This window comes from Carcharhinus amblyrhynchos, chromosome 2, assembly GCF_965287045.1.
Source record: "Carcharhinus amblyrhynchos chromosome 2, sCarAmb.v2.hapA, whole genome shotgun sequence".
Lineage (NCBI taxonomy): Eukaryota > Metazoa > Chordata > Chondrichthyes > Carcharhiniformes > Carcharhinidae > Carcharhinus > Carcharhinus amblyrhynchos.
Window position 1 is genome coordinate 55603624 of NC_137325.1, and position 27799 is coordinate 55631422.

The 27799-nt window shown below is 43.2% G+C and overlaps 1 protein-coding gene and 1 non-coding gene across 6 annotated transcripts in view; one reads left to right on the top strand and one right to left on the bottom strand.

Annotated features, from left to right (window-relative positions):
- The window catches only part of chn2 (chimerin 2), a 504281-nt gene that overhangs the window by 371531 nt on the left and 104951 nt on the right, over positions 1–27799 (top strand). For all 5 annotated transcript variants that reach the window (XM_080206032.1, XM_080206021.1, XM_080206002.1 and 2 more), the window contains exon 6: positions 19296–19581. In XM_080206032.1, the coding sequence (XP_080062158.1) occupies positions 19296–19581 (286 nt within the window). The remainder of the gene's footprint in view (positions 1–19295; positions 19582–27799) is intronic.
- Positions 7414–7605, bottom strand: LOC145362308 (U2 spliceosomal RNA). The gene has a single exon (XR_013889975.1). It is a non-coding gene; the product is annotated as a U2 spliceosomal RNA (small nuclear RNA).

The window sequence follows — 27799 nt, forward strand, 5'->3', positions numbered from 1 at the left end:
AATACTTCTAGACAGATCTGAGCAATTCCAAAATTAGTAGATCATAGCAAGTCTCTTACCAATCCAAACAAGAATGATGATTGTACACTTAGCAATTAACAGGAAAAGGAGGCTCCACAAATATTCCCATCCTCAATAAAGGTGCATCATACTGTTCCATAGGTCTGTTGTTGTTTGGGAACAACAGCACTGCCCAACATCTAATCTCTTTATATCCTTGCTTAATTTATGTGCGTGACTTTGGTTTTCCCCAGTTTCTCAGTCAGAATATTTGAACTGTCATATATTTTTGCCTAATTGCCCTAAAGTCTACACATCACTAGGCTAAGGCCAGAATTTTCCGTTCCCCTGGCGGTGGTGTTGAGCTATTGGCTACTGGCACGATCTTCCAATCCTGCTGAAAACAATGGCAATTTGCAAGGCGCTGCCCACTGCCAGCATTGAATGTGGCAGGATCAGAAGTTCTCACTGGTAGGAAACACCAGAAAACCCCATCCTAAATTTAGCAAGTTTTCTAAGCTTATCTGAGTAGACAACATTGTGTAAGGTGGAATCAGTCTTGTGGCCACTGCCCACTGCCAGCATTGAATTTGGCAGGATCAGAAGTTCTCACTGGTAGGAAACACCAGAAAACCCCATCCTAAATTTAGCAAGTTTTCTAAGCTTATCTGAGTAGACAACATTGTGTAAGGTGGAATCAGTCTTGTGGCCACTGCCCACTGCCAGCATTGAATTTGGCAGGATCAGAAGTTCTCACTGGTAGGAAACACCAGAAAACCCCACCCTAAATTTAGCAAGTTTTCTAAGCTTATCTGAGTAGACAACATTGTGTAAGGTGGAATCAGTCTTGTGGCCACTGCCCACTGCCAGCATTGAATTTGGCAGGATCAGAAGTTCTCACTGGTAGGAAACACCAGAAAACCCCACCCTAAATTTAGCAAGTTTTCTAAGCTTATCTGAGTAGACAACGTTGTGTAAGGTGGAATCAGTCTTGTGGCCTTCCTTGTGACATTGACCCAAGCCTCCATATCACAAAATAACAGCAACAACTTGGCTCCTTTAAAATATCCTAAAGTGCTTAACAGGAACATTATAAAACAAAATAAGGTCCCCAGCCACGTAAAGAGATGTTGGGTCTGATGACCAAAGGCTTGGTCAAACAGATAGGTTTTAAGGAGTGACTTAATGGAGGAAAGTGAGGTGGAGAGGAGTCGGGTGAAATTTCAGAGCTTGAGTCCTAAGCAGTTGAAGGCACAGCACAGTCTTTGAGCAATTAAAATCCAGCATGCTCAAGAAGTCAGTTAGGTGAGGACAGATATCTTGGAGGTTGTGGTTATGAGATTTAAAGGGAATTACAGAGATAAGAGTCAAAACTATGCAGGGATTTGAAAACAAGGGTGAGAATTTTAAAATCAAGACATTGATTGGAAGCCAGTGTAGGTCAGTGAACACAGGGGTGCTGTGAATGGAACTTTACTGCCAGCAGTTTCGGATGAATTCAGGTTTAAAGAGGGTAGAATGTAGGAGACCAGCTAGTTATTTTTTAGTCAAAAGAAGTAATCGAATTGCTGAAAATATTTTTTCAAACAACAATTTTTTTTTGCTCTCAGTAACTAAAATTGCTAATCTTAACTAATTTATTAGAGTGTTTGCTGCTGTATAAATTGATTAACTCGTATTTGCAGCATCAGTAATTTATTGGTTTGTTTGTGCCTGCTGCTCATTTCATTTTTCAGTGTACCCACTGCTGCATTAATTTGTTGGTTTGTGCCCAATGCTTTACTTGATTTGTTATTGTGCCATTACTCTTTGAAGTTGCTAGCAGACTGTCGCTGGTTGCTTTCTTAATTTAATGGTAATGTTTGTTGCTCTATTAATTCTTTATGTAGTTCTGTGCCTATTTTTCTGAATTGCATAGGCTTTGCTGTTGATTCACTGGTGCCTACTTAGCATTTTTGCAATGTTTATCAATCTTTTATATTCAGCTGTTAGTGAGTTGTGATGCATATGGATTGTGTTGGTTTCTGTGGGCTTACTGTGACTCCTGTGATCATATAGTCTCAAAAATGCATATTTTGTTTTACTTCATATTTCCCATAAGCTTGTTTTAAACCTACGTATTTAAGGAAGAAAGGAATATCTGTTAGGCCATTTAGCCTCTTAAATCTGTTCTTCATTCTATAAGTGATGTGTAGCTTAATTTTACTTCGCCGCTTGGTTCCAATATTTTTAAAATCAATGTCTAACAAAAATTTGAAATTTTAAATTGCCTAGCTGCAACAACTTTATGAGGTAAAGATTCCAGACTTTCTGCATACATTTGTAACATCACCTGATGACTGAGGTCTAATTTTAAGGTTATGACCATTTTTCTGAACTCTGTTCACATGAGGAAGTAATATTTTTGTCTTTAGACTGTCAAATCCTTCAATTTATCTTAAACACCTCAGTTGGATCACTCCCCTAATCTTCAATATTCACGGAAATAGAAGCCTAGCCTATGCAACTTGCCCTCATAATTTAACCCATGTTAACATTCAAGTGAATCTGCACTGTACCTTTCCTAATCTAAAAATCTTTCCTGAGCTGCAGTGCTCAGAACCTGACCAACTGTAACATAACTTCCATCCTGTTGCACTCTATCCCCTTTGAAGTAAAGCCTGACATTACATTAGCCTTAAATTATATTTGTATCTATCCACCAGTTTTTGCTTATTTCTGTTCTTGAACACCTAAATCTCTTTGCACATCCAAAGCTCCAAACATCTTACTATCCAGAAAATTATTCTAATCTATCTATTTTAGATCCAAGATGGATGACTTCAAACTTTTCCATTCTGAACACCATCTGCCAGTTTTATCCAGACACTTAATCTATGCGTGTTCCTTTGCAACATTCTGCTTTCACCTATAATATTTACCATGCCATATCATTTTGAGTCAGTAGCAAATATCTATCTCTAGACTTTCATCTAAGACATTTCAAATATACAACGTCAACTTGTGTTTATGTAGCACCTTTGGCACAAAACAACCCAAGGTGCTTCACACAAGCATTAGAAGTAAAAACTGATATCAAGCCACATAAGAAAATATTAGGGAAGAAGAATGGAAGCATGGTCAAAGCTTTGTCAAGGGCAGGTCGTGCCTTACGAGTCTGGTTGAGTTCTTTGAAAATGTGACTAAACACATTGACGAAGGAAGAGCGGTGGATGTGATTTATATGGACTTCAGCAAGGCGTTCGATAAGGTCCCCATGCAAAACTTCTTGAGAAAGTAAGAGGGCATGGGATCCATGGGGCTGTTGCTTTGTGGATCCAGAACTGGCTTGCCCGCAGAAGGCAGAGAGTGATTGTGGATGGATCTTCTTCTGCATGGAGGTTGGTCAGCAGCGGAGTGCCCCAGAGATCTGTTCTGGGACCCTTGCTGTTTGTCATTTTCATAAATGACCTGGATAAGGAAATGGAGGGATGGGTTGGTAAATTTGCCAACGACACCAAGGTTGGTGGTGTTGTGGACAGTCTGGAGGGATGTCAGAAGTTGCAGCGTGACATAGATAGGATGCAAGACTGGGCAGAGAAGTGACAGATGGACTTCAACCCGGATAAATGTGTAGTGGTCCATTTTGGCACGTCAAATGGGATGAACATAAGAACATAAGAAATAGGAGCAGGAGTAGGCCATCTAGCCCCTCGAGCCTGCCCCGCCATTCAATAAGATCATGGCTGATCTGTCGTGGCTCAGTTCCACTTTCCCGCCCTCTCCCCATAACCCTTAATCCCCTCTCTTATCAAGAACCCATCAACCTGCTTCTTAAAAATATTTAGCGAGGCAGCCTCCACCACTTCAACGGGCAGAGAATTCCAGAGATTCACCACCCTTTGAGTGAAGAAGTTCCTCCTCAACTCCGTTCTAAACCGCCTCCCCTTTATCTTGAGGCTGTGCCCCCTAGTCCTACTGTCTTTTTTGAGCGGGAAGAGTCTCTCCACCTCTATCCTATCCATCCCATTCATCATCTAATACGTCTCAATGAGATCTCCCCTCATTCTTCTAAACTCTAACGAGTACAAGCCTAGTTTATTCAGCCTCTCCTCATAACTCAATCCCCTCAACTCCGGTATCAGCCTAGTAAACCTCCTCTGCACTCCCTCCAGGGCCAAAATATCCTTGCGCAGGTGCGGCGCCCAAAACTGCACACAGTACTCCAGCTGCGGCCTCACCAATGCCCTATACAGCTGCAGCAAGACCTCCCTACTTTTATATTCAATCCCCCTCGCTATGAAGGCCAGCATCCCATTCGCCTTCCTGACCACCTGCTGCACCTGCAAGCTGGGTTTTTGCGACTCATGCACAAGGACCCCGAGGTCCCTCTGCACCGTCGCCTGCTGCAGTTTTTCGCCACGTAAGTAATAGTCCTTCCTACCATTCTTCCTACCAAAGTGGACCACCTCACACTTGCCAACATTAAATTCCATTTGCCATTTCCTGGCCCATTCGCCCAGCCTATCTAGATCTTTCTGCAGACTCTCCCCACCCTCCGCACAATTTGCCTTTCCCCCAATCTTGGTGTCATCAGCAAATTTCGACACCCTGCACTCGGTTCCCTCCTCCAGATCATCTATATAAATGGTAAATAGCTGAGGCCCCAGCACCGACCCCTGGGGCACCCCACTAGTCACCAACTGCCAATCCGAATAGCACCCATTGACCCCCACTCTCTGCCTCCTATTTGACAACCAATCCTCTATCCACGCTAACACCCTACCCCCAACTCCATGTCCCCTGACCTTCTGCAATAACCTCTTGTGAGGTACCTTGTCAAACGCCTTCTGAAAATCCAGAAAGACCACATCCACCGGCTCTCCTCTATCCACTGCCCTAGACACATCCTCATAGAACTCCAGTAAATTTGTCAGTAAATTTGTCAAATTTGTCATGAAGGAGTATAATATCAAGGGTAAGATTCTTAGCAATGTAGAGGATCAGAAGGACCTTGGGGTCCGGGTCCATGGGACTCTTAAATCGGCCTCACAGGTAGAGGATGTGGTCAAGAAGACGTATGGTGTACAGGCCTTCATCAATCGAGGGATTGAGTTTAGAAGTTGGGAGATAATGCTGCAGCTTTATAAGACCTTAGTCAGACCACATTTGGAGTACTGTGCGCAGTTCTGGTTGCGTCATGACAAGAAAGATGTGGAAGCTATTGAAAGGGTGCAGAGGAGATTTACAAGGGTGTTGCCTGGATTGGGAGCCATGCCTTATGAGGATAGGTTGAGGGAACTCGGTCTTTTCTCCCTGGAGAGACGAAGGATGAGAGATGACCTGATAGAGGTTTATAAGATGTTGAGAGGTATAAATCAGGTGGATTCTCAGAGGCTATTTCCCAGGGCTGAAATGGTCACTACGAGAGGACACAGGTTTAAGGTGCTGGGGAGTAGGTACAGAGGAGTGGTCAGGGGTAAGTTTTTCACTTAGAGGGTAGTGGGTGAGTGGAATCGGCTGCCGTCGGTGGTGGTGGAGGTGACTTCGTTAGGGTCTTTTAAGAGACTTCTGGATAAGATTTAGTAGGATTGAGGGTTATAGGTAGGCCTAATAGGTAGGGATATGATTAGCGCAACTTGTGGGTCGAAGGGCCTGTTTGTGCTGTAGTTTTTCTATGTTCTATGTTCGAAGAGCATCTTAAAAGGGGAAGGAGAGATAGAGAGACACAAATGATTAGGAGAGAATTTCAGAGGGCCTTAGTAGCTGAAGGCATGGCCACCAATGGTGGACCAATTGGGGATGTTTAGGGTGCCAGAAATAGATGAGCACGAGTGGGGTTGGAGGAAATTACAAAAATAAGGAGGGGCAAGGTTGTGGAAGGTCATGCAAGGTCATTAAAAATTTTTAAATCAAATCTTGGATCAGGAGCCAATATAAATCTGAGCAAAGGAGTGATTGATGAAAGAGTTCTGGCATGAATTAGGACATGGAAAGTAGAATTTTGGATAACCACAAATTTATGGAGGGTAGAATGTGGGAGACTAGTCAGGAGGGCATTAGTATAGTCAAGTCTGTAGGTAACTAAATGAGGTTTTTAACAACAGAAGAGCTAAGATGGGTGAAGTCAGAAACTGTAGTAGGGACAGAAAAAGGCAGTCTTAGTGATATCACAAATTTGTGATTGGAGGCTCATCTCATGATCAGGTGTGACACCAAAGTTCCTAACAAACTGGCTTAGTTTCAGATTTTTGCATATCTTTGCTCTCCTTTGTACCACACAAAACACGTGCTGACATTTCTTGCTTTGATGTATAGAATTGGGCAGTGTGTTAGTTCATGGGTGATTGGTTGCTCACCACACTACTCCTTTGCTGCTGTATGATTGAAGCCATTCTTCTTATTTGAATTATGAGCATCCCTGAGGTGTAACCTTGGTATTTGGTAGCTACTGAAAAACTCAAAAAGAGAAATAAGTGTTCCTGCTAATATGGCTAAGCACCATTGAAATTTGTTTTTTACTATTCGCACTTTATGCTAAAAACGTGTGGTAAACTTAGGGTCTGTCTCTGCATTGTTTGTTATCAAGGATATTGGCTTCAGATGCTCTTGACCTATCTTATAATCTTCTGGATATCTGAATTAAAGCTAAATAAATTATACATATTCTCTTTATTCTATTAACAAAGAATTGGTAGGGAACTGTCACACTTTCTCACCTTTCTTTGCATAGTTAGTTCCCACAGAGATTGTAAATTGACAAGATGAAACCGTATAAATTCAGTGTGCTGCAATACTTAACACAGTATGCACTGTTGGTATGCTCATTGACTGCTTTGTGTTTGTAAACACAAGTCCATGTCATTAATATTGCAGCTTACTTGATTTTCTTGGTCAGAATATTGTCCGTTATTTTGAAGTGGATGATCAGTCTCGAAGAACGTGAAATTGTACAAGAAGATGTCAAGTACAAGTACCGACACCTTTGCGCATATGCGTGATATTTCGGTGGACAGGCTGACGTGGGAGTTGGCATCTCACCCAATGACAATTAATCAGCCAGTTAATGCAATTAAAAAGTCAATTGACTGGAATTTCACATTCTCTATGCAATTTTTAGGTAGACAAATGGGCATCAAAGGCAGGCAGCCATCCCATTTTATTAATTTTCTCACCCAAAGGTAGGATTAAACTGGGCCTGAATCATTGGCTGTGTGAGGTGTTAGGTGTAGCATTGCAGGGCGGGACCTATGGGGGGAGAGGCAGGGGCACAGTGGGTACAGGGCCAGGAGGAGAGCAAGGCAGATTCTTTTTTAAACTTTATTCCAATCCCATCAAGTCAAATTAAAGCCAATTCAGAGTCCCAACAAGTTGAGACATTCCCGATCCAAGCTGACAAGACAGGGCTCTCACCTCCTGTCTTGGGCTTGATCTACATGATCCAAGCTGTTTGGAGTAGGTGTAGCTCCACCTCCAAGGCTTGATCTAATTTGCATCATAGCCCAAAGGCTGAGATGCCGCTTTAAAAAATTGCTTCAAATGAAGCTGAAATGTAACCTAATGACTTCAACCAAGTGCAGCATGTCGATACTACACTTGATCTTAGCCAAAAGGCCGAGAAGAGCAAGGCAGATGGCACTGCAGAAGATGCCAGTGTCCTGCTTCTGGAGTGTACAGATAGCGAACCAGCTACCTCAACAAGTCTGAAGTCCAGTGCCACCGAAGCCTGCACCTAGGTAAGAACATAAGAACATAAGAAATAGGAGCAGGAGTAGGCCATCTAGCCCTTCGAGCCTGCCCCGCCATTCAATAAGATCATGGCTGATCTGTCGTGGCTCAGTTCCACTTTCCCGCCCTCTCCCCATAACCCTTAATCCCCTCTCTTATCAAAAAGCCATCAACCCGCTTCTTAAAAATATTTAGCGAGGCAGCCTCCACCACTTCAACGGGCAGAGAATTCCAGAGATTCACCACCCTTTGAGTGAAGAAGTTCCTCCTCAACTCCGTTCTAAACCGCCTCCCCTTTATCTTGAGGCTGTGCCCCCTAGTCCTACTGTCTTTTTTGAGCGGGAAGAGTCTCTCCACCTCTATCCTATCCATCCCATTCATCATCTTATACGTCTCAATGAGATCTCCCCTCATTCTTCTAAACTCTAACGAGTACAAGCCTAGTAGGGACACCATAACATTATTATGCCATATGATTGGGCTGGAGATTGCCTCCAACAGTGTGGATGGGCACATAGTGTTAGTGACTCTGAAGATCACAGTACCCCTCAATTTGTATGCATTGGGATCATCTCAGGGATTTGTGGGGGATCTGTGTGGAATGTTTCAGTCAGTTGTCCATTGCTACATCAAGCTTGAGAATGACATTTTGTGCGGTGCACATTCATTTATTACTGGACAGACGAAGCCAGCCAGACTGAGTGAGCTAGAGGTTTTGTAGTTTTGCTGGTTCTCCTGCATCCAGGGTGCCACTTACGGCATTCATGTAGCTATCAAGACCCCAGCCAGGTGCGTTTCTGAGTAGGAAGGGTTCCACTCTATAAATGTATTTATTAGTGTCACAAGTAGGTTTACACTGCAATGAAGTTACTGTGAAAATCTCCTAGTTGCCAGCGCCTGTTTAGATCCACCGAGGGAGAATTTAGCATGGTCAATGCACCTAATCACTTGTTTCAGACTAGAGGAGGAAACCAGGGCACCCGGAGGAAACCTATGCAGACACGGGGAGAACATGCAAATTCAACAGAGATAGTGATCCAAGAGATAGTGCTAACCACTGTGCCACCATGCTGCCTATGTGACCCAAATTCTTCAAAACTGATGCATACATTCTGCGACACTCCCAGTTGCCAAGGTTTCTGTGGCTCCAGTTTGACTAGATAGTTGATTGCTGGGTGACAAAGGGTATCTATTGAAAATGTGGCTCATGATGCCACTCTGGCATCCAAGGACAGAGGCAGGAGAGAGACACAATCAGTGTCATTGTCTTCAGAAGGGGGATGGCTGAAAGAGCAATAAGATGACAGAAGTTTCAGTTCTACCTCCTACAAAATCTTCTAGTGTGACTGTTACTTATCATTGTGGTCTGCTGCACTCTGCACAATCTGACATTGGCTTGGGGAGATCCACTAGAGAATGAGGACACTGAGACAGCTCCACATACAGAGGAAGACTCTACAGAAGGCTCTGATGAGAAGCCTGAGCAGGCACAGAGTGAGGATGAGAAGACAGATGTGATGAATCTTCAGGGAGGCAGGGACACCATGGAAGTTTTGATTCAATTCATTGTTCAATTTGTTTGATTCAATTCGTTGTTCAATATTACTACAGGGAATAATGGAGGGGCATGTGATGTGCTATTTCTGTATGATGTGGGAGCTGGTGGACCCCAGGGTCCTTCCCAGTGATCATGTCTGCAGTAAGTGCTGGTTGCTGGAGGAGCTCCAGCTCAAGGTAGATGAGCTGGCCCCTGAGCTACAGACACTGAGGCTCATCAGGGGGAGGGAGGGTGCCATTGACAATGGGGTGTAAGAGACATCCACCCCCCCCTTGACTGGCTAACTCTAAGGGTCAGGAACAGGAGGGGGCAGCTGAGAGGAGGAAGGAGGTTGGGGACCGGAAGAAGGAGGTTGGGGACCGGAGGAAGGAGGGTGGGGACCAGAGGAAGGAGGGTGGGTAGCGGATGCCTCAGCCTCTCAATCTGCATAACAGGTTTGAGGTTCTTGCTTCCAGTGTGGACAAGAACGAGGGCTGTGAGGTTGGTGAGCAAACTGCACACGGTACAGTGATGCAGACACAGGACATAGACAAAGAGAAGGTGAAAAGGAACGTAGTAGTAATTGGGGATAGTGTGGTTAAGGGTATTGACACTGTCCTTTGTCACAATGACAAAGTGCACAGAAGGATGTGTTGTCTGCCTGGTGCTCGAGTCCAGGATGTCGCATCTGGGCTGCAGAGGAACCTGGAGTGGGAGGGTGAGAATCCGGTCGTTGTAGTACTGGTGCCAACGACGTAGGCAAAATACGAACTGAGGATCTGGGGAGGGAGTATGAAAAGCTGGGAATGGAATTAAAAAGTAGAACCGGCAAGGTGGTTACCTCTGGACTACTGCCTGAACCGAGTGCAGATGGGCGTAGGGTTGATAAGATTAAGGAAGTGAATGGGTGGCTCAGGGATTGGTGTGGGAGGAATGGGTTTGAATTTATGGGGCATTGGCACCAGTATTGGGGTAGGTGGGACCTGTTCAGGTGGGATGGGGTTGGTCTGAACCGTGCTGGGACCAGAGTCCTGGCGAATCGTGTAGATAGGGCTTTAAACTAATTGGGGGGGGGGAGGGTGCGAGGGTAGGTGAAATTACGGGGTCTAAAGTAAAGGAGAGGGTACAGGTAAGGGAAGAGGCCAAGGATGTCCCAATAATAAAAGGAGTAGGGGGCGTGAGTATGATTGGTGGCGTTCTGGCAAATAGGGTACAGGTGAAGGCTGGGATGAAGGCACTTTATCTGAATGCATGAAGCATTTGGAATAAAGTGAATGAGCTGGTGGCGCAGATCAGCACAAATGGATATGATCTGGTGGCCATTACAGAGACGTGGCTGCAAGGTGACAGGGACTGGGAGCTGAATGTCCAGGGGTATCAAGTGTTTAGGAAGGATAGGCAGGAGGAAAAAGGGGGGGGCGTAGCTCTGCTGATTAAGGATAGCATCAGGGTGGTAGCAAGGGATGATGTAGGAGCCAAAGAGCAGAAAGTGGAATTATTGTGGGTGGAGATTAGGAACAGCAAAGGGAGGAAGACGCTGGTGGGTGTCGTTTATAGGCCCCCAAATAATGATCTGGAGGTGGGGCGGGCTGTTAACGCGCAAATAAATGGGGCGTGCAGGAATGGAACAGCGATAATTATGGGAGATTTCAATCTACATATTGATTGGTCGACTCATGTTGGACGCAGTGGGCTTGAGGAGAGATAATCAGCCGTGGATAACGAAGGAGGTAAAGGAAAGTGTTAAATTAAAAGCGGATGCGTTTAGAGTAGCTAAGAGTAGTGGGTGAGAAGAGGATTGGGAGAGGTTTAAATGTCAACAAAGAATGACAAAGAAGTTGATAAAGAAGGGTAGGATAAACTATGAAGCTGGGCTGGCGCTTAATATAAAAAAGGATAGTAAGAGTTTTTATAAATATATAAAAAGGAAGAGGCTGACTAGGGTGAACGTTGGACCCTTAGAGGATGAGAAGGGGGACTTAGTGGTAGGGGATGGGGAAATGGCTGAGGCCTTGAATAACGTTTTTGTTTCGGTCTTCACGGAGGAGGACGTGAATAATTTGCCGGGTGTTAGCGATGGAAAGATGGTAGGAGTGGAGGGCCTGAATGGCATTATTGTTACTAGAGAGGCGGTGCTCGACAGACTGGAGGGACTGATTGTGGACAAGTCCCCAGGACCGGATGGAATGCATCCAAGGGTTCTGAAAGAAATGGCGGAGGTGATAGTGGATGCCTTGGTGATTATTTTCCAAACGTCGCTGGATTCCGGGGAAGTGCCGAAAGATTGGAAAACGGCTAATGTTATGCCATTGTTTAAGAAGGGTGGCAGGCAAAACGCAGGGAATTATAGGCCAGTTAGTTTAACGTCTGTTGTAGGTAAAATGTTGGAATCCGTGATCAAGGAGAAAATAGCGAGGCATCTTGAGGAGAATTGTTTGATAGAGCAGACGCAGCACGGTCTCGTTAAGGGGAAGTCATGTCTGACGAATTTATTGGAGTTCTATGAGGATGTGTCTAGGGCGGTGGATAGAGGAGAGCCGGTGGATGTGGTCTTTCTTGATTTTCAGAAGTGTTTGATAAGGTGCCGCACAAGAGGTTATTACAGAAGGTCAGGGGGCATGGAGTTGGGGGTAGGGTGTTAGCGTGGATAGGGGATTGGTTGTCAAATAGGAGGCAGAGAGTGGGGGTCAGTGGGTGCTATTCGGATTGGCGGTTGGTGACTAGTGGAGTGCCCCAGGGGTCGGTGCTGGGGCCTCAGCTATTTACCATTCATGTAGATCATCTGGAGGAGGGAACCGAGTGTATGGTGTCGAAATTTGCTGATGACACTAAGATTGGTGGAACGGCAAATTGTGTGGAGGGTGTGGAGAGTCTGCAGAAGGATCTAGATAGGCTGGGCGAATGGGCCAGGAACTGGCAAATGGAATTTAATGTTGGCAAATGTGAAGTTGCCCACTTTGGTCGGAATAATGGTAGGAAGGACTATTACTTACATGGCGAAAAACTGCAGCATGCGACGGTGCAGAGGGACCTTGGGGTCCTTGTGCATGAGTCGCAAAAACCCAGCCTGCAGGTGCAGCAGGTGGTCAGGAAGGCAAATGGGATGCTGGCCTTCATAAGAACATAAGAACATAAGAAATAGGAGCAGGAGTAGGCCATCCAGCCCTTCGAGCCTGCCCCGCCATTCAATAAGATCATGGCTGATCTGTCATAGCGAGGGGGATTGAATGTAAAAGTAGGGAGGTCTTGCTGCAACTGTACAGGGCACTGGTGAGGCTGCAGCTGGAGTACTGTGTGCAGTTTTGGTCGCCGCACTTACGCAAGGATATTTTGGCCTTGGAGGGAGTGCAGAGGAGGTTTACGAGGCTGATACCGGAGTTGAGGGGGTTGGACTATGAGGAGAAGCTGAATAAACTAGGCTTGTACTCGTTAGAGTTTAGAAGAATGAGGGGAGATCTCATTGAGACGTATAAGATGTTGAATGGGATGGCTAGGATAGAGGTGGAGAGGCTCTTCCTGCTCAGAAAGGACAGTAGGACTAGAGGGCACAGCCTCAAGATAAAGGGGGGGCGGTTTAGAACGGAGTTGAGGAGGAACTTCTTCACTCAAAGGGTGGTGAATCTCTGGAATTCTCTGCCCGTTGAAGTGGTGGAGGCTGCCTCGTTAAATATATTTAAGATGCGGGTTGATAGGTTTTTGATAGGGAAGGGGATTAAGGGTTATGGGGAGAGGGCGGGAATGTGGAACTGAGACACAACAGATCAGCCATGATCTTATTGAATGGCAGGGCAGGCTCAAGGGGCTAGATGGCCTACTCCTGCTCCTATTTCTTATGTTCTTATGTTCAATGCTCCTTCAGCTAGGCTGTAAACTTTGTGTTCTATCACCAGCCAAGGATGCCGCCTCCTTCACTAGTCCTTTGGTGACTAGTGGAGTGCCTCAGGGGTCGGTGCTGGGGCCTCAGCTATTTACCATTTATATAGATGATCTGGAGGAGGGAACTGAGTGTATGGTGTCGAAATTTGCTGATGACACCAAGATTGGTGGAAAGGCAAATTGTGCGGAGGGTGTGGAGAGTCTGCAGAAGGATCTAGATAGGCTGGGCGAATGGGCCAGAAAATGGCAAATGGAATTTAATGTTGGCAAGTGCGAGGTGGTCCACTTTGGTAGGAATAATGGTAGGAAGGATTATTACTTACGTGACGAAAAACTGCAGCAGGCGACGGTGCAGAGGGACCTCGGGGTCCTTGTGCATGAGTCGCAAAAACCCAGCTTGCAGGTGCAGCAGGTGGTCAGGAAGGCGAATGGGATGCTGGCCTTCATAGCAAGGGGGATTGAATATAAAAGTAGGGAGGTCTTGCTGCGGCTGTATAGGGCATTGGTGAGGCCGCAGCTGGAGTACCGTGTGCAGTTTTGGGCGCCGTACTTACGCAAGGATATTTTGGCCTTGGAGGGAGTGCAGAGGAGGTTTACTAGGCTGATACCGGAGTTGAGGGGGTTGAGCTATGAGGAGAGGCTGAATAAACTAGGCTTGTACTCGTTAGAGTTTAGAAGAATGAGGGGAGATCTCATTGAGACGTATAAGATGATGAATGGGATGGATAGGATAGAGGTGGAGAGACTCTTCCCGCTCAGAAAGGACAGTAGGACTAGGGGGCACAGCCTCAAGATAAAGGCGGGGCGGTTTAGAACAGAGTTGAAGAAGAACGTCGTCACTCAAAGGGTGGTGAATCTCTGGAATTCTCTGCCCGTTGAAGTGGTGGAGGCTACCTCGCTAAGTATTTTTAAGAAGCGGGATGATGGCTTTTTGATAAGAGAGGGGATTAAGGGTTATGGGGAGAGGGCGGGAATGTGGAACTGAGCCACGACAGATCAGCCATGATCTTATTGAATGGCGGGGCAGGCTCTAAGGGCCAGATGGCCTACTCCTGCTCCTATTTCTTATGTTCTTATGTTCACACACATTTTGAAAATACAATGTCCCCGCCATGACCCCAATGTAATTTCATGACCTCTATAATATTTGTTGCCCTTGCCAATCATCATAAGGCACTGATGAACCTTGTACCTATGGAAAACATGAAGGACACTCAGGGCATTGACACAAAACCTTAATTTATATTTTACCAGAAGTACAGACAAGGAACAAAACATAAAATGGTGCCACAGTCACACAAAATCAATACACTGAAATGAATTAAAGTTACCTGTAACAACCTATCTTGTGCTCATGGTGCCTTAAACTTATGCTTGCAAGTGTTATGTCTTGGCCACCGCATCACCAGTTCCTGTGCGCTAAGTGGTATTATGGTTTCTCTTTAAGTACAAACGCCCATTCATTACTCTACCCTTCACTTGCAGCACAATAACATGTGTGCCTCCGCCTTCCAGACTGCTCCACTGGACCATGCCAATTGGGACCCCCCCTTGCCAAGCACAGAAGATTATTGAAACCCTTTTGGCACTTTATTCAGGTGCGGGGCACTGCATTATGCCTGCTGACCGAGGCTGCCGTCTCAGCCAAGGCCTTCTTTGTTTGGTGGGGTATCTTCCTTTTGTCATCCTCTGGCATCAGGATGTCCCATCTGGAATTCACTACCTCCATAAAAATATTCTCCTGCCTGGCATGTTGATTGGGTGCTGCTCCCATCATTCTTCTTACCAGTGAGATCCCTGTGCCCCCTCTGTAATTCTTGGGTGTCTCCTACTGCTTTTAAACCTTCCACCTGGTCCCCATTGGACCTGACACCTACCACACTCCCACTTCTGCTAGCAGCCCTTCTCCATTGTGGGGGTATGTTTCACACTGGCCTGCCATTAATTGGCAGCCAGCGTGAAATCACATCCTTAGGATGTTGGTGGGTGGAATTGATCAACATGGCTGCTTCCTGTCCCTTCATGCACATTGACTAGCCTGAAATTCAGGCCCATAATTCTCGCTTCTTCTTCAGATTTTCTGTCTCAAATTTTTTTTAAACTTTCCAGGAAGTTTTTCTTTAATTACCCTGTCACAGCAAGCTTTTATGACTGGTTTACACTTCCATCACACATCATACAACTTCTATCCTCATCTACCATAATGTATTATAGTGTAATGGTTATGTTACTGGATTAGTAACTCAGAAGCCTGCACTAATAATCTAATGAATTTGAGTTCAAATCCCCACAGTTTGAACATTTGAATTTAATATAAAAAAAAGTCTGGAAATAACTTTAAAAAGTTGATCTATGTTAAAGTAACTACAAAGCTATCAGATTTTGTAAAAACAAAAATGATTCACTGGTGTCTTTTATAAAAGGAAACTGATTATCCTTACCCAATCTATCTTACAAATGACTCCAGTCCCACACAATGGCTGTTGATGCTAAAACTACCATCTCAAATATCTCAACAGCCTCTTGGTTACATCAAACTTATACAAAGAGTAACAACTATAAAATTGGACAGTCCAAGGCACTGAATCAAGATGCAGCACTGAGAACCCAGCAAAGACATCCTCACCGACATCTTGGAACTCATTCCAAAGTTAGGAGTGTTTCTTCACAGTTTGGTATAGGTGTGATTTTGATATAGGTGTGATTCCCTAAGTACGACGATCAGCAATGACCCACTGGCAGATCAACAATCTGATAGCGTAACCATCAACTTGAAAGTCAGCTTGAGGATTAGATGTTACCTGGAAGGAAAAAAAGAAGAGGAGACAAGTCATTGAAAGTTAAGAATAGCTTTGGACAGGGTCCTGGAGAAGTTTAAATTTAATCATTAGTGTCACAATAGGCTTACATTAACGCATCAATGAGGTTACTGTGAAAATCTCCTAATCACCACACTCGGCGCATGTTAAAGTACAGTGAGGGAGAATTTAGATTTCTCTTGTACTGAAAAAATAAAGTATCCATTTAAGGGACAGTGAAACAAAACCATGGAGTAGGATTGTTGGTCATTTTAAGTTAAATGGGAAACCTTTCTGTTGTTTAATTTATAAATTGTTTATTGATTGGCGTTCAGACAATGTTGTTTTTAGTTTGTGTGTGTGTTGCAGTAAAACATCAAATATTGTGTGAACCTTTCAATCACTAAGTTCAAATTTATTTTTAAAAGCTATCGGTCTCTATGGGAATCATAGCACATAATCCACCAACTGAGCAACAGTTCACATGCAGCAGGACCTGCCACATAAATGCCTAGGTTAATGGAGCTGATCAGAGGCTCCCTATCAGTGAGCGGCTTTTCATCTAATCCTCCAAAACTCCACTTAACAAGGCATTAGTTAAGGTGTTCAAGAATACTTGTGTTACTCTGGATGGCCACAGTTGCAACAACAACTCAAGATACTTGACACTATCCAGAACAAAGCACCTCATCCACCATATTACATATCCAGCCCTCCTCCACAGGTTACCATCTGTTTAGTGTTTGCAGGACACAGTCTCCTGCAAGGCTCAATCAGAAACATCTCTGACACTCTTAACCTCCACCATCTCCAAGTCACACATGTGGGTCAGGATTTTCCTGTAGGGACAGAAAAAAGTGAGTTGCATGCTTTTCTAGCTTCGGAAATGCACATCTGATCCATGTGTGACTTTTGCTGTGATTTTTGATTTTCATGCAGATTTTACAATCAGGTTGACATTGCACTTTGTGAATCATAGTGGAGTATGTGAGGAATGTGAATGTAGAGGCAGGCAGATTAGAAGACCTTTGTTCTCAGAAACTACAGCCAAGCTTCCAGGATAGCTTAAAGGCCCTCTAAAGCACAACCTTAACCCCTGAACACCCACCCAGCTCCTCATGTATAACATCTCCATGCATCCTTCATAGCCTATCAACTCAGTATCCATTATGTACAGTCTTCAGAGACCATGCAATAACAATGTGCATTATTGTAAATGTATATACAAAAAAAATTAATCTGTGAGAATATATTAAAACTCCTATTTATAAGTCTGGCATTGAAATTGCAAAGAAACTGATCTCCATAGAAAAAAATCAAATCCTTTAAGTGGCCATTAAATTATGTAAACAACATGTATTATGAAACCCCATCAAAGGCAGACTATAATTACAACCACGTAGAACTGCCAGTCATTCCCCTGTACAGCATGTCAACAGAGCTGAGTACTATACCTTTGTGAACTGTCCAAACACTCATCCTAACCACAGCTATCAATACATCATCTTCCATCTTCAAAGTCAGAAATTGAAAGAACAGCTGATGTCTTAATTTCACAGAAATTGCCTGTCAATCAGTGGAGGACAACAGGTACTTAGATTTTTTTAAACTTTCAATAGCAGGGAGCATTTCATTCACAGTCAGAATTGTCTATACATTTAAATCTTTATAATGAACAACAAGATGAGTTTACAAATTTGAATGCATTTTGGCACTTTCATCAATGGAAGAAGCACTGTAATGCATATAAACCCTTACACAGTATGAAGATGAACTTACCTTTGCAGAACAGAGTCCTGTGATGATTCACTGCATTAAAAATGCATCTAATTTACAATACAACATCTAATAATGACATTGGAAGTTGTGAAAGCATTTTACACTTACCTTTCAGAATGTTCCAAACCAGCAAAATTATCCCAGCAGTCTCAAACTCTCCAAGGATTGTGTTGTTATTATTGTTATCCATAACAAATTATGCCATTAATAAAATGTTCCATGGCACTTCACAGAGGCACAATAAAACTATATATATATATTGTTATGGCAATAAACAATATATGGCACTGAGTCACATAAGCAGATATTAGGGCATATGACCAAAAGTGTGGTCAAGAAGTACATTTTAAAGAATGTCTTGGAGATGGCAAGGTAACATGCCTAGAAGTTTAGGGACAGAATTCCCACACATAGCGCCTAGACAGCTATAGGCATAGCCACCAAATGGAGATCATTTCTCATTCTTTAGAACTCTAGAGGATACAGGCCCAATTTCCTCAATCTCTCCTCATAAGACAATCCTGTCATTGCAGAGATTAGCCTGGTGAACCACCATTGCATGCCATCTGTGGCAAGTATGGCCTTCCTAGAATATAATGTATTCACATTATATTCCACCTGCCATGTTCTTGCCTACTCTTTTAGCCACATGCCATTTTAGCCTCTTTCCATGCTCCTCACATCTTACATTCCCACTTAGTTTTGTGCCATTGAAGTCTCCCATCCGGAGTACATTCTTGCCCTTGCCATCTTCAGTGGTTCTTCCAAGTTGCATTCAATATGGGGGATTACTGTTTCATCAGCTGTGGTGTAATGGGCATCAGAAGTTGATTTGACCTGATGCCATGAAATTCTGTAGTCAATGATGAGGACTCCCAGGACAACTCCGTCCTGACTAAATACCACTATACCACCACCTCTGGTGGGTCAGTCCTGCCAGTTGAAACAGGACGTATTAGGGATGGTGATGATGGTGATGTTTAGGACATCTGTGAATATGACTATTTCAGGTTGTTGCTTGAATAGTCAATGGAACAACTCTCCAAATTTTGGCACAAGCTTCCAGATGTTAATAAAGAGGACTTTGCAGTGGCCAATGTTTCCAATGCTAGGTCCGCGGTCTCCAAACTCCAATTCGGATGTGGCCTGCTGCGGACCAATGTGGCCTGCAGGCCATAGTTTGGAGACCCTAGTCTAGGTCAATGCTGGGTCATACATTAGGTTTTATTCTGTTTCAGTTTTTCTGTAGCACTTTGATACGCCTGAATGGCTTGCTAAACTGTTCTATGGATCTGGAGAGATATGTAGGATTTTCTTCCCTAAAGAGCATTATTGGTTAACCTGATGGGTTTATAAACAACAATGGTTTTGTGAAACTGGCTTTTAATTCCAGATTTATTAATTGATTTCAGAATCCACCAGCTGCCATGGTGGGATTTGAACCCATGTCCCCAGAGCATTAGCTTGAGCCTTTGGATTATTAATTGATTGACATTATCACCTCCATCCCCCCCACCTGAGTTGATCTGTGACATATTTGATATAGATGCCAGGTACCCTGATTATGACCTATTGTCTTTTTGTTGTTTTCTTTGTAGGTTTGGATATCAGACCTTAAACTATAGATTGTTCTATGATGGAAAGCATTTTGTTGGTGAGAAGCGTTTTGAGTCGATCCATGATCTTGTGACTGATGGCTTGATAACACTGTATATAGAAACTAAAGCATCAGAGTATATTTCAAAGATGACAACAAATCCCATCTATGAGCACATAGGATATGCCACACTATTGAGAGAACAAACCTCAAAGAGACTGATCAAAACAAAGCGTGACAGTAGGAAGGTCTCCTTGGTGAATGATGAGAACAGTTCAGTTGAAAAGGTAAGAATTTCCATTTATGTTTTTTTGTTTTAGTTGTTCAGTGGATGTACTTTCTGTAGATTTCACAATTGCTCTTTTCTTTTTTCCATCATGTTATTTCTGTCATGCCTGACTACAGTATGAATCCAACAGTGTAATATTCTCAGGCTGCTCTCCAAAGACCCCATCTGCAGTACAAAAGAGACATGTTTGCATTGCTATTTCAATTACATTTTCGTGTTACCTATGCCACACTGCTCAGCCTCTGCTGGATTTTTTGTGAATATCACTTCAAGTGGTAAATTAGACAGTTGCTTGTAATGGATAAAGGGCTCACAAATTGGGCCTTGCCGACCCATTTGTGGTTGAACGTGACACAAAGGATCACATGATCCATTAAACATACGAAGTACTTGATGGAGCTGCTAAATAGTGTAATAATTTCTCGACTAATTGTGGTAATGAAGCACCTCCATTGAAAACATTTTCAAAGGTTCGTGATCCTCTCATCAAAGAAATCTCTACTCATCTCAGTCTTAAGTAATCAGCACCTTTTCCTGAAATGGAGCCCCTTTTGGTTTAACATAAGAACATAAGAAATAGGAGCAGGAGTAGGCCATCTAGCCCTTCGAGCCTGCCCTGCTATTCAATAAGATCATGGCTGATCTGTCGTGGCTCAGTTCCACATTCCCGCCCTCTCCCCATAACCCTTAATCCCCTCGCTTATCAAAAACCCATCAACCCACGTCTTAAAAATATTTAGCGAGGCAGCCTCCACCACCTCAACGGGCAGAGAATTCCAGAGATTCACCACCCTTTGAGTGAAGAAGTTCCTCCTCAACTCCATTCTAAACCGCCCCCCTTTTATCTTGAGGCTGTGCCCCCTAGTCCTACTGTCCTGTCCTTTCTGAGCGGGAAGAGTCTTTCCACCTCTATCCTATCCATCCCATTCATCATCTTATACGTCTCAATGAGATCTCCCCTCATTCTTCTAAACTCTAACGAGTACAAGCCTAGTTTATTCAGCCTCTCCTCATAGCTCAACCCCCTCAACTCCGGCATCAGCCCAGTAAACCTCCTCTGCACTCCCTCCAAGGCCAAAATATCCTTGCTTAAGTACGGCGCCCAAAACTGCACACAGTACTCCAGCTGCGGCCTCACCAATGCCCTATACAGCCGCAGCAAGACCTCCCTACTTTTATATTCAATCCCCCTCGCTATGAAGGCCAGCATCCCATTCGCCTTCCTGACCACCTGCTGCACCTGCAGCTGGGTTTTTGCGACTCATGCACAAGGACCCCGAGGTCCCTCTGCACCGTCGCCTGCTGCAGTTTTTCGTCACGTAAGTAATAGTCCTTCCTACCATTCTTCCTACCAAAGTGGACCACCTCGCACTTGCCAACATTAAATTCCATTTGCCATTTCCTGGCCCATTCGCCCAGCCTATCTAGATCCTTCTGCAGACTCTCCACACCCTCCACGCAATTTGCCGTTCCACCAATCTTGGTGTCATCAGCAAATTTCAACACCCTACACTCGGTTTCCTCCTCCAGATCATCTATATAAATGGTAAATAGCTGAGGCCCCAGCACCGACCCCTGGGGCACTCCACTAGTCACCAACCGCCAATCCGAATAGCACCCATTAACCCCCACTCTCTGCCTCCTATTTGACAGCCAATCCTCTATCCACGCTAACACCCTACCCCCAACTCCATGCCCCCTTACCTTCTGCAATAACCTCTTGTGAGGTACCTTGTCAAACGCTTTCTGAAAATCAAGAAAGACCACATCCACCGGCTCTCCTCTATCCACCGCCCTAGACACATCCTCATAGAACTCCAATAAATTTGTCAGACACGACTTCCCCTTAACGAAACCGTGCTGCGTCTGCTCTATCAAGCAATTCCCCTCAAGATGCCTCGCTATTTCCTCCTTGATGACGGATTCTAACATTTTACCTACAACAGACGTTAAACTAACCGGCCTATAATTCCCTGCCTTTTGCCTGGCACCCTTCTTAAACAACGGCGTAACATTAGCCGCTTTCCAATCTTCCGGCACTTCCCCGGAATCCAGCGACGTCTGGAAAATAACCACCAAGGCATCCACTATCACCTCCGCCATTTCTTTCAGAACCCTCGGATCCATTCCATCCGGTCCTGCGGACTTGTCCACGATCAGTCCCTCCAGTCTGTCAAGCACCGCCTCTCTAGTAACAATAATGTCATTGAGACCCTCCAGTCCTACCACCTTTCCATCGCTACCACCCGGCAAATTATTCACGTCTTCCGCCGTGAAGACCAAAACAAAAAAGTTATTCAAGACCTCAGCCATTTCCCCATCCCCTACCACTAAGTCCCCCCTCTCAGGGTCCAACGTTCACCCTAGCCAGCCTCTTCCTTTTTATATATTTATAAAAACTCTTGCTATCCTTTTTTATATTAAGCGCTAGCCCAGCTTCATAGTTTCTCCTACCCTTCTTTATCAACTTCTTTGTCAATCTTTGTTGACATTTAAACCTCTCCCAATCCTCATCAGCTATGTTCCAGGATGTTGCCATGCTGTCATACAAACAAATGAAATAGGAGGAAAAGATGGCCATTTAGCCCCTCAAGCCTGCTCAGCCATGTTCTTAATTTATTAATTGACCTATTTGTATTTCAAAATCCATAGCCCCATCTACCCCTAATATTTTGATTCCCTTCCTAACAAGAATCTCTGCCTTAAAAATATTCAATGACCCAGTCTTCACTACCTTCTGAGGCAGGGTGTTCCAAAGTTGCACAACCTTCTGAGAGAAAAAAATCTCCTCGTAACTGTCCTAAAAGAGTGACCTCTAATTGTGAAACAATGTTCCCTAGTTCAGGACTCAGCTATAAGAGGAAACATCCCTTCCACAACCAACCTGTCAAGACCATTTCAGGATCTTATATACTTCAATCAAGTTATCCTTCACTCACCTAATCCCCAGTGGAAAAATGCTCAGTCGCTCTAACCTTTTTTTATTCCAAGTATCTTATCTAGTAATCTTCCTCTGAACAGCCTCTGAACCATCTATCATCTATCAGCATTGACAGTCGGATACTGGAGGTTGTCAATAGCTTCATATACCTAGGCTCCACAATCAACAGCAATCAATTATATTACTTGATTCTGAAATCAACATATACATCACAAAAGTTGCAACTGTTATGTCCAAGTTGAGTGAGCGAATGTGGAACAACAGCAAACTGACTGAGAAAGCCAACCTGAGAGTCCACCAAGCCTATGTTCTCAGTGTACTCCTGCACAATGGTGAGACCTAGACGACATAAACTAGGTAATAGGAAAGGCTGAACAATCTCTACATTCACTGTCTTACACATATATCCTCGGCATCTCTTGGCACGGCAAGGTTACCAACTCGGAGATCCTGAAATGTGCTAATTCCTTCAGCATATATTGATTACTAAGTCAACAACATCTGTGCTGGTTTGGTCATATTTATCAGATGGATTGTACACACAAAGACATTTGGTACAAGTGAACTGGCCAATTGTAATTTGTTGGGCACCCATACCTTGCTACAAGAACACTTGCAAGTGAGCTCTGAAGATGGTGGACATTGCCAATGACTGTGAATTCTGGAGGTTGACTATTTGAAAAGGTGAACAGAAACAAAAAGCCCAGCTGGCCAAAAAGAGTGCCCAGAGAAAAGAGAGGCCAATGAACCTTGAACCTTGTCAGTGTATTGTTGTTCTTTGCAACAAATGCAGCAGAAACTGCCATGTCAGCATCGGGTTCCTGAATTACACCAGGCAATATTTAACATAGTGTTGACCACAATGCATAAAGCATTGTCTGACACAGTGAAAGGCTTTCACCATAAGCACTCCACTTTGTAAAACAAATAATGGATGACTCACCTCAACCCATTGATCTTGTAGATTTCCTTTTTTCTGACATTTGTTTCATCCTTAATCTTATTCATTTATATTTTTTGTAGAGTGCATGTTATTTCAGAAGGAATGATTATGTAACATTCAATGAGCAAGCAACTTTCTGTACACCCTTTATATAGGATTTTCCCTAAAATATTTGACAGATGAAATCTGATATCCACTGCTTCCACAAGAGCAAGTATTTCCACTATTAAAATATTTTTAACCGCTTTTATTTTCTTAGTTGCCAGGCTAAAGGGCAACATTTCCCACTTTGACTCCTCCCTCAAAAATATTACGAAATTGGCTGCACTCGAATACCCATCAGGAAGATCGACATCAGAACCATCACTAAAAATAACTAATCTCATGTTTTTTGGGATACCCGAGGATGGGAACTTAAGAACACATTTCTTTGTTTCAATGTAAACAGTTCTGAGGAATAGAATACAATAGATCAGGAGCTGGATGGTATTGGGTTGAGAAATAATGATGCACAGGACAGGGCTATCACACCCAAAGGCCAAATGGCTAACATGGGTACTCTCTCTCTCTCTCCCTTTCTCACTCTACCTTCTCTGAGCTAACTCTCTGAGGGGAGGCATTGGCATGTTGGTATTGTCACTGGGCTAGTAATCCAGAGACTGAAATAATGCATGGGGTCCCAGGTTCGAATTCCACCAAGGCAGATGGTGACATTTGAATTCAATAAAAGTCAAGAATTAAAAGTCTAAGTGGTGAGAATGAAACCATTGTCAGTTGTTGTAAAAACTCATCTGGTTCATTAATGACCTTTATGGGAGGAAAACATTTATCTCTTTTGCAGCCTCAACTCAATGAATTGCAACTGTCTCTGTTTGTTCCTAAACTGAACTGCTGACTGCGTGCTTTTGTGAGCAAACATACACATACAAATAAATTAGTCCAAAAGAACATGCTTAACCCCCACAACCTATTATCATGGCAATGTGGTATATTTGGGATTTTTCAAATAGAAATGTAAACCAGGTATCTTTTACCTTCATCATAACCGTTTTGATTCTATGACCACTATAAATAATCTACATTTCCAATGGAGTTGCTGGTCCCACCAACAAACCCCTTTGTCTACCAGTTATGTTTAGCTTCTTTTCATCATGGAACTACATAAATAATCTAAATCTTTTATTGAGGTACATGTAGATCTTCTGGCTATAATACCAGTTTAGAAAAGGTTCATCCATAGTTTAAATTTTCTCACTTCTAATTCTGACCTGATTAAATAAACAGTAATTACCCAATGTTTGTTTATTTCCAAGTATTTCTATCTAATTTATGTTTAACACTTTGTTTCCCAAACTTTAATGGGATAGACTCTGAGAATGTTTCTACTGTTTCAACAATCTAAGGGGTAAAATAATTTAGGTCAGAGATGAGGAGAAATGACTTACTCAGAGGGTTGTGAATTTTTGGGGTTCTATACCCAGAGGGTTCTGAATGCTGCATTGCTGAATATACTTAAGACTGGAATACACAGATATTTGATCTTTCAGGATCAAAGGATCTGAGGACTAGGTGAGAAAGTGGAGTTGAAGCCCATGATTAGCCATTATTGTATTGAATGGCTCAACAGGCCCATGGTGTATACTCTTGCTCCCGCTCTTGATTCTTGTGTTCTAAAAGTTGTATTCCTAAAACTAATGATATTCCTTCTAAACACGTGGATTATGGAACCAGATACTTGCAATACTTACCCGAGCTATTTTGCATAGAAACGCCAATCTTTTTAATGTTGTCATCTCCAAACCTAAAACAAATAGAACTTGCTTACTCATTAATATATATTAATCCTCACTACTGAGTAAATCTAGATACATTTTAGCCAATCCACATGACATCTAGGTGCAATCTCTATCTAACACAGCAAGGTTAAATGATCTGTGACAAATGCAGTCAACACTGGAATAAAGTTTCACCTTAGTCCACCATTCTCTGCCACTATGTTACACTGCTTATAGCCAGTTGGTGAAGGATAGAGTCAGAAGTCAAACTTTATTCAGTTTTTGATTTATTCAATAAGTGAGACATACCAAGCTTCTAACTCTACAACCCATCACCAATGTCACTAAATGTCCCTTTATGTCACAATCAGGAAAAATAAATTTAATTGAAGTGAATTGTGAACTAAGAATTTGTACGTTTATACATAGCCCTCTTTATAATTTGCACAATTCAATTTTTTAAAATAACCCAGCTTTGTCTTAAACTGCAAGTTACTAAGCTAAAAGTAACTGCAAGTTACTTAGCTAAAAGTGAAAAAAACTTAACTAGAATACAGATGCAAAGGGCTGCATTTTATGGGAATTAGGGGATGAATGGCTTGTTCCCACATTCCAGAAGGAAATCCCTCTGTGCAAGCACGCCCTGAGGCCAGAATACACTGCATGTGGCCTAAATTGTCCCAATTGGACTTATGCCACTCACTAGGGTAGAAGTGCCATCCTCAGGATTAGCTGGCAGTTCCAGCAATGCCAAGAACACTATTGTCGACACTGCTGGGACTGTAATGGTCCCAAGAAGAACCAGTGGATCCTGGAGTGAGGTAATTGCAGGGTATCTATGCGTAGGGTTTTGGGATGAGGATGGGGTGCTGGGTTTTGGAGAGTAGGTGAGTAAGAAGGAAGGGAGGTGCTATCTTAAAGGTCTGCCTCCAATGTACAAAGAAAGTACCCTCTTTCTCTTTTAAAGGCAATCTAAAAAGTGGGCTGCATACTCACACATGTCTACCCATGCCAACACTATTATGGTGTGGGTACTGTATTATTGGAGTCAATTGGCTTGTTAAGAATCAATTGATTCTTAATTGTTTATTTACAAATGGTGGGCGGGCAGGCTACCAATTTTAGCACCCATCCACCTACCATGTTATGCAGTGGGTGGGAAGATTATGGGCTGGCACCTGCTCTATTTTGAATGTCACCCTGTTGAAAATAAGCCTAATGGGGGCATGTAAAATCCAGCACCAAAATTAAAATGCAGATAAAGGAAAAAGATGCTTAAAGATGAGATTTCAAATCATTGTCTGTGAGATATTGTTGTAGGCCCATTGTTTGAATTCTGAAACCCAAGGTTGTGTTTAGCAGCTGTGATGGCTTCTGTAAATGAAAAATTGGTGCTTGCCTTTGCAGGTGGGCTTAACAAACAGAACAAGTCCTGAGAATGATTGAAGGTTCCTGTTTTATGTTCGTGTATGTGGTGGTCCTTGGTAGTCTAACTGTGTGCTGCCAATGGCGTGCATGTACAATTGTATGTATGACTGTCATCTTTACAGGGACGACCTGCAGCAGGGTGCATGCGCAGACATCACAGGCCCTGGATTTTAAATATTACAGTGCCAGCAGCATCAAGTTAAGTCTTTTAACAACCCCTTCCATCCATAGGTCACCCAAACCTCTCTCTCAGAACTAGAAAGTAGCGTATGGGATCTACTCTTTCCTCTCATCCTTCCCTCCAACCCTCAAATAAAATGACACATTGGTGTCATTTTAGGAATTTATTCAAAGATGAAGCATCAAAAGAAATGGCTGGGGGAGAGAGATTGAGAGAAAGTGGAGAAGCAGAGACAGGGAAATGGCTGTGCACTGAGTGCCTTGTGCAGCTGCATAGCTCATGAAACATGGAATTGTTTGAAATTTCAGACCAGCTAGTTAATTAGTTCAGAGAGTTGGTCCTGCACCTAGTTGTATTATTTTTTTGTGTGTGGTATAAATCGTTTTGAGAATATTAGGGAAATGAAGTAAGTTTCATTATTAAAAAATTGAAGACTGCTGAATAAAAGTTGTCTCTGTTTGTGAGTATTGATTTGTGTCACTTGCAAATGATGTAATTGGACACTGTGCAGGATATTGGTGGTTGTCTTGCATTGGCAGAAGATACAGCTGTGGACTTAAAATTACTGCTATCCCAAACTGCTGAATCATGCCTCCATTAGGTATTGGATTAAGCTTTTGGGGCAGTGGGATAGCTTCTGGTGTCTTTTTTTTAGCCAAAGTAACTAACTCTTAAATGTTTCAGTTATCAACTTGAATAGTTCCCATTCTCCCATGTTTGAGAAAATAGGAAAGAGTTATTCACACCACCAGGGAAGCCACAATGAGTTTCTGTTTAGCCTTCTGGAAATGTGAATTGAATTTTAAATGTCTTCACATTTGATATGTCTACCTCCAATCCAATTGGACCTTTCTGGATGCTTGGCCATATTTAAGTAGAAAAGCCAGGTGACTTTTGGCAGTCATCCTTAAGGCTTCTTGTATCCACTAAGAAAGGAAGATTATTATT